Source organism: Sardina pilchardus, chromosome 12 (assembly GCF_963854185.1).
Source record: "Sardina pilchardus chromosome 12, fSarPil1.1, whole genome shotgun sequence".
NCBI lineage: Eukaryota > Metazoa > Chordata > Actinopteri > Clupeiformes > Clupeidae > Sardina > Sardina pilchardus.
In genome coordinates, this window is record NC_085005.1 from 12,509,887 (window position 1) to 12,518,123 (window position 8,237).

Sequence of the window (8,237 nt, forward strand, 5' to 3'; positions counted from 1 at the left end):
CTCTGTGCCTCTGCCTATTTATCGCCTAGTCATCAAAATACAAATTAAAACGGTATCGATCAATTCATAATTCGTATCTCTTAACTATGATGCATTTTAAAATGTCTTAGTTCTAGGATACAGAGAATACCGTGAGCTAGCCTCGACAGCACAAAACAAATCTATAGGCCTACAGGTAGCCTGTCATGCCTCACAGGAGTTTCATGTGTCAGATGAGGGAACGCCTCGGATCCACCGTCAGCTGACTAAAGTCATGTGATTTCAACAGGAAGAACTGCTGTCCCCGTTCAAAACACCAGAGTGGATGTTTTTGTAGCACACTGGTGCGTGTAGATCGGTTTAACTAACACCGAGCTTTGGGCTGCCACGGTAGCCTACCGGCACTTCAAAGACACACCATGGCGTGGACAAAATATCAGCTGTTTCTCGCTGCGTTGATGCTCTCAACTGGATCCCTCAACACATTATCCGCAAAGTAAGTGCTTGCTTGCTTGATTGGACTAGTGGTTGTAGCCGTTGTTGTTGCTGCCTCTCATAGATGGCGATTGCATTGCCATGTAGCCGAATAGGTGTCGTTATGAAAGTAGGCGCGTGATTCAGATGAGAAACATTTTTCTGAAAATGGTATCGCCTAATGGTAAGATCCGTAACCTAAAGTTGTTGGACGTGTTTCTTTAAAAATCATGATAATGAGCTGTCTCATTTTCATATGAAAATGAAACTGGATTGTAGCCCTGAGTCATTCAATTATTTATTTAATAAAACGTGGGCTATTGCTAATATCCGAAACATCACAGACTACGTTTAAAACACCCAGCGTTCTTTGCTGGTTGGGTTGTTTAAACTTGCCTAAAACCTCAAACACCTGCGCTCGTGCAGCCTAGTCATGGCATCTTGGTCAAAATGTGCTAGTCAGCTATTCGTCATCATCTCACGCGGCACTCAGCACCACCTAGTTTCCCCAAGTCAGCATCTAAACTCTCTGACCGCAATCACGGCAGGCTAATCGCCAACAAAGTGCCATGTTTTACCATAGATGTAGCTTGTAGGGGACTTTTGGCAAGTAGGCCTACTATCTGTCCTTAAAAGTAGGCCAAACGCTTCTCTAAACACAAAGTTTCACCTTTCATTTCCCCACATTATGGAGCAGATATGCGACAGTAACTTTGTAGCACAATCAAGTTCACACAAGCTGACGTCATAGATCATTCAAAACTCCTCGCCATGATTTTGGAGGTGCAAACGAAGTTTTGGGTTTATTTGAGCATCAGTTAATCTCGAACAGGCATTTTAATTTGGATAGACAATAGCAACATTTCATAGAAGTGATTAGGCCTAACGTAAAACAATGACATTCAGTTATGCTCTACCTTAATAGGCTACCTCTCAAGCAAGCTTTTCTTGTAAGAAATGTGACACCAGTCTTAAATGTTATCATACACCCAGTAGGCTATCAGTCACAATAACGAGTCATGATGATCACCCCACCCCACCCCCATTGTTAGGCTACTACTACATTATTGTAGGCTACTTATTCTGCAATTGTTTGTGGAACTACATGTTTAACCATTAACTGCAGTCATACACAGCAAGACAACCTGACTGTAAAAGTCAGCTGATGTTGGATACCTTATCAGCCCCAAATTGCTCAACTGATCAACCTGTGACATGAGTAAACTTGACTGATGTCATCACCCCCAAAAGATAACCAGCAGATCCTGAGGTTGCATTGTTGATGGTCTGTCATGGAGCGTTTGCATGCATGTCACATCCTCATCTTACATGAGTTTGCAGATACTCAGCAGCTTTGACTTCCTCTGTCTCAGACAAGTTCCTAATTAGTCCTGAGTGCACATGAAATGGCAGTTAGGGTCCAGGGGATGTGAAACTTCCAATGGAATTGTCTATAAACCTTTGGTTTTGGACATGGACCAAGGTCAAGTGGACTTCACACTCACTTTAATTCATCCACTTACTAATACTTACTGTGCTTTCTATATGTGTGCAACATTTATAATGGGCTTGTGTACTAGAAGTCATGGTTTAGCACTGTAATATAACTTTATAGGTTAATTCTATCATATAAGCTGTAAGCCGCAATGGGCGTGCACTTCACAAAGTTGGCATGCTGACATTTGTTTAAAAGATATTATGGACTCAACATTCCTTGAGTGTGTAGTGTGCGGTGCCTGCCAAAATGTGCCGAGATCATTGGTTTAGCCACTAGGAGTAGTAGGTGTTTAAAGGTACAGTTAAGGTAGTTGTGTTTGTTTGTCTATGTTGATATTTAAATATATTAGCAGATGCATACACCGTATGTACATACATTATATTTTAACCAAGGATCACGCGAAACACAGCAGAGATGTAAGCTCACCTTGACCTTCAGCATTCCCAGAGAAATGCCACGTAGGGTTTCCTTTTTGTTTGTTTCTTTATTTGTTTCCATTTTTCGGAGCCTGCACTGTCTACAGTTTTGCAGTGTAGCCTACTTGTGGAATGGGCAGCCAGCGGTCATGGGGAGATGATTACTGAATGTGACAAAAAATTGTATGAGTTTGAAAATGTGTGAATTCCCTGACTGCCCCTTTCACAGCAAGGTTGTGTATCACAATACTTATATCTCACATGATATCAGTGCTCTTTAATCTACACAGCAGTCTCTGCTTGATTCACTCCTCATATAGTCCTGCACATTTAAAAAAAAACGAAGACACACACATACACACACACACACATACAATGTCACACACACTTTCATTCCTTCGTTCCTCTTCACGTGTCTCTTGTGTAGCCCAGCTGATTGTTCTCAGATGCCCTTTCATGGAATGCTTGATCAACGGCACATTGCCTGTCACATGGAGAGCGTAATTGGGTTTGTTCAGGCTTTTTGGGTTCAAACAAGCAGAACTGAGAAGGGCCGGACTAAACAGGCTATAGACGCACTCCGTTACTGAATGAATGATTCACGCTCTTATCATATACTACTGTATATTCCTGTTTGCAGATGGGCTGATCTGTTCAGTGCTCCAGGATGTGGGGATGTCCCAGACCATACCTTCTCTCATCCATTCGTACAGGCAAGTCACCTTAGCAGATAGCGTACAATTCTAACCCAACTATAAGTCACACCTATAAGGTGTTGTCCATGTCATGAACTTGGGGTTTTTGACCTTGAAGGAAGCAAACCGAGACATGCGCCATGATGAGTGGCTAGGCTATGGATGTGAGATGTTAAAGATATAATCACAGTGGTAGTAAAATTGTTTTTCATGAAATCTAGCTTTGTTGTTACAAGATAACTAATGAACATGTGCAAAACTGTTTTAATACGATTGAGTTGTTGCCTGACTGTTCGATCGGATTCCATACACTGGAATACACTGCCCTTATTGTGATTGAGCCTTATTTTGATGCAGATGAAAGATGCCCATGTAAACCCCCTTATGTGTGTGTGTGTGTTCAGGCGGTGTGTATGTTCTTGGGGGAACTGGCCTGTCTGGCCGTGTTCTACCTGCTGCTGTGTCACGACCGGCGGTCCCCTGAGCCCAAAATGGAGCCTCAACAGAGCTTCAACCTCCTGCTCTTTCTACCGCCGGCCATGTGTGACATGACCGGCACCTCCATCATGTATGTGGGTAAGTATGGAAGTCAGGGTGCGCAAATACACATACACACACACACACACACACACACACACACACACCACACACACTCTGTAAAGCTGGGAACAGACCTCCCAATTTTTAAGCCGCTTTTGAAAGAATGAAATGTCCATAGCAATCATGGGAAGTCTGAGGGAGTCAACAGTAGTCGCGGTGTTCTGTCGTGTCTGGAATCGTTATGTGTGTCTGGGTGACAGATTGAATCCTTTGTGATTCTTTCCATTGTTGACGCAGCCCAGATTCAATGAAACATGTTTGATGTGTTTGATATTTTTTTTTTACCTGTTTGTCTATGATTACCATGGTTGCAATTATGACATTAAACAGTCAACAGCTCAGCAGTCAGCAGCAGATCGGTATGTTTGTGCCCATCACTAATGTGGCAATATTATATATCTTGAGACATTGTCAACACTCTAGAGGCAGGTCATTTGCATTCCCACAGAAACGTGCACTCTCCCACTCATTCACAACATATGATTCTACAGTTTTCCATCAAGCACAGAGCTAACCGCTCTCATGTAACAAAAGTTAAAAAGCCTTTATTGTAGCGGCTCGGTCACATTAAACCTTTTAAAAAACTCCAACGCGTTTCGGCCAAGTAGCCTTCATCAGGGAGTCTGACTCTGGTTTTCCCAATTGAATTTTTTCCCTTCCAAAGAGCACCTCAAACAAACTTTTTCTGAGTCCAAGAAGCGCTCCTAGACAAACGTTTTCTGAAGCACAGAGCTAAGCAGAGTTTCCCGACAGACCTGTCAAGAATAGACAGACATGCATGCCTGTGCTCCTTAGTGGCTGCTTCATGGCAGTGATGCCTGACTGGTTACACAAGGGTGTCTGCATGCACTGCCAAGTCTCTCTGTGGACTGGTGGTGATTTGTCACAAGACATGGAGACGTCACAGTGGGGATGGAGTGGCACTTCAATGTGCTACGGTGTTTACTTCTCCTCCAGAGAACAAGCTAGAACACAGGGCTGGGCAATATTAATGCGTTTGAGCTGATATTTTTATTTAGACTCCTTTGAGGTTTTTTTTTTAGACATACAGTATATGAATCATGGACAAATTAAATCATATCTTCCTGTTTACTCCTCCTTTTCGTTCTCGCTATCTGTCTTTTTCCTTTTCCCTCAATATATGTCCCTCTCTCTCTGCTTCACTTCCCCCGCTCCCCAAACACCTCTCTCTCTCTCTCTCTCTCTCTGTCTCTCTCTCTCTCTCCCTCTCTCGTCCTACCAACAGCTCTGAACATGACGAGCGCCAGCAGCTTCCAGATGTTGCGTGGTGCGGTCATCATCTTCACGGGGCTCCTGTCTGTGGCCTTCCTGGGCCGCAAGCTGCAGCCGAGCCAGTGGGTGGGCATCCTCTGCACCATCCTGGGCCTCGTGCTCGTCGGCCTGGCCGACTTCATCGGCAAGGGCCACGACGACTCGCACAAGCTCAGCGAGGTCATCACAGGTGAGTGCCGATGAATGACCTGTCATCTTAAACGTCCCAGGTCGCTGGTGATTCTGGAGCAGGCACGGGCCTAATCTGGCACAGATCTGTTCCAGAATCAGTTGCTGTTTTGTCTGGGTTCCATTACCAGGGGAGCATTAGAATGAAACATACTCCCAGCGGCTGTGATTGTGTTTCTGCATTGTTGGATGAGGTTCACTTCTGCAGTGGTGGGTGTTGTTGGCTTCACAGTTTCACTGGAATCAAGTGTGCTGGTTCTTAGTAGAGAGACAGTTGCTCACTTCTGCTTCACTGTCGGTACTTCACGATTACAAACAAAAAATGTTGAAATGAAAATATGGAGTATCTTTTAAACCTGAGTTGCTTTTGAAGTACTGAATGCATCTGTCGTAACTCCCCAGGCTCAGTAGACATGGCACGATTAGGTGGCCGTAGTTTAGAGCAGTACAGTGATACAGTAACTTTGGCCTCTAGGGGCTTCCTGTTTCTAATAAGCTCTCCTGTTAAGGAAGACACTGTTTCACTATGGGTGGCTCTCAAACGCTCTCCCCGATCCTCGATGCTCGTTCCCACTGATCTAACACTGGATAGACTATCCCATTGTTGCCGCCCCATCATTCTTTATCTACTGTAGATCAGTGAGGATGAGGAACGAGGAAGGAAGGGAGGGTGTATAAAAGACCAAATGAGAGGCACCCTCTGTCCATTTGAATTCAACTGGTGAAGTTACCATTGAAGTACAGTATGCCTGGTTCATGCTTCCCCCACGAAAAGAGGCCTCAACTTTTTCACTTCAGAATCAATCTTTTGTGAACCTTTTCCCCCTTGACTTTTGTAGGTGACCTCTTGATCATCATGGCTCAGATCATCGTGGCTGTGCAGATGGTCCTGGAGGAGAAATTTGTCTACAAGCACAACGTGCACCCTCTCAAAGCTGTCGGCACAGAAGGTACAGTGTGCTTGATGCCCAGGAGGCACCAACAGAAAGCTGCTGTACACTTGAGGGTGGGAGCTGTGTTGCCCCCATTGCACCTCTCTCTCCCACTCGCTTCCTGTCACTCTTTGCTGTCCTATGTTTTAAAAGCAACAAAAGCCCCCAAAAATATACTATAAAAAAAAAAAAGATCAGAAAAAGTACACTGGGCATCAAAGCACATGTTGTATGCAATGTGTTTTGTAGGACCACATGGGTTGGCCATATATACCTTAGAGTCATAATTTTCTTAATTACTTATGAATAGATTTTCAAAAAAATTATACTTTTAATTTAATTTGTACAGCGTTTTTCAAGGTTTTCAAAGTACAGTTTTCGTGAAGGTACATAAATGCAAACGACACACCATACAACATACTGTTTTTATGAATAACACATTCTGCTCTCCCTCTTCCTCTTCCCTCCTCTTCCTCCGCACCTTTCTCTCGCAGGCATGTTTGGCTTCGTCATCTTGTCCCTGCTGCTGATCCCCATGTACTTCATCCCCGTCGGGAGTTTCGGCCAGAACCCCAGGCAGGTGCTGGAGGACGCGCTGGACGCCTTCTGCCAGATCGGACACCAGCCGCTGGTGCTGCTGGCGCTCTTCGGCAACACGCTGAGCATCGCCTTCTTCAACTTCGCCGGCATGAGCGTCACCAAGGAGATGAGCGCCACCACGCGCATGGTGCTGGACAGCCTGCGGACGGTGGTCATCTGGGCGGTGAGCCTGGCGCTGGGCTGGGAGGTGTTCCACGGCCTGCAGGTGCTGGGGTTCCTGGTGCTGCTGACGGGGACCATGCTCTACAATGGCTTACACCGCCCCCTGCTGGCCCGGATACCGTGCTGCGCTCACCTGGCAGGGAGCCAGGAGGAGGCGGGAAGTGACGCAGAGAGGGAACGACTGGTGGCAGACAGCTAACTGCTAACGGTTAACGGGGTATAACGAGTTTAGTGAAGCACTAAAGAACACACACCTACATCTACACACATACACACACACACACACACACACACACACACACACACACACACACACACACACACACACACACATACATTTGCGTTTTAAATGGATTTCTACCACTGCCTGTAGAGTGAAAACATTACTTGCCTCCATGTTGCGTGACATTACGTAACGTTTAAAGGGAAAAACCTACTGGGAAATAACTGTACAATTACTTGTACAAATGTACAACTTACAATTTAAGCTGACAGTAGTTTGAAAATAGTTTTTTTAAAAGCCATTAAGACTGTAAATGAAGAAAAGTAAATAAGTTGCCACAATTTGTATAAATTCCGTAAACAAGGAAGATGTACTTTTTTGTTTGTTGGAATGTACATTTTATATATGCTGGAGTTAATACCATGTACTCATACCATGTATTTGTGCCAGTAAATGATGTGTCGACCTTTTTTACATGGTACTATAGTAGCTCATCAGATGCTCGTTGTCACAACTTTCACTTGCACTGTCGGTAAACATGAGGTGAGTACCATACCGTAAGGCCTTGGAAAGGCATGGCTGGTAACGTGTTTGGGTGTTACTTTGGGAGCTGCTCTTCTTGCGCATTTCTTGTTTTTGCCAAACACAAAGATTTACATGGCGCAGTGTCTAGGAGATAATGAATTGCCTGTTTTGATGGTGAACCGTGGCTTGATGTCTCTGTACCTCTTTGTGGCTGTTCCAACGACCATTATCTCCCTGAGGAGCAAATGGATACAAGAACAATCAGAGTGCTCAGTTTAGCATGCATGCTTGCGTGCTTTTTTATCAATGTCCCTGTTTTTCAAGTGAATTTAGCCCAATTAAAGGTTCTTGCGTCACCAGTTGTTATTCAATTTTAGTTTAAGGCAGTGTGTGTCTGTGAGAAGGAAAAGGGAGAGCTCAAGTGCTTCAAATCACTCCATTGTCCTGGTGGTAGGTCTAATGAAGTATCCAAGAACCTTTCTGAGAGCTCCACAATGTCCCAAGTGCCAAGTGGTCAGACACATTCTGTTGTGAAAAAGATAGGGTTTCGCAGTCAGTATGCAACTTTACCAATTTGTCTCCCATATTGTAGTGTGAAAGTCCTAGAAGTTTAGTTTGGACATAGTCCTTATAAGAAAGTCTCCCCGTTTGGCGGCCATCTTGATAATGCCC

The 8,237-nt window shown here is 44.5% G+C and overlaps 1 protein-coding gene across 1 annotated transcript; it reads left to right on the forward strand.

Moving 5' to 3' along the window:
• The first annotated feature begins 273 nt into the window (after positions 1-273).
• Positions 274-7,921, forward strand: slc35f6 (solute carrier family 35 member F6). The gene is made up of 6 exons (XM_062551083.1): positions 274-475; positions 3,008-3,080; positions 3,467-3,638; positions 4,909-5,124; positions 5,963-6,073; positions 6,550-7,921. Exons 1-6 carry the CDS (start codon positions 399-401, stop codon positions 7,014-7,016), a joined length of 1,116 nt encoding a protein of 371 aa, XP_062407067.1. The 5' UTR covers positions 274-398; the 3' UTR covers positions 7,017-7,921.
• The last annotated feature ends 316 nt before the right edge of the window (positions 7,922-8,237 follow it).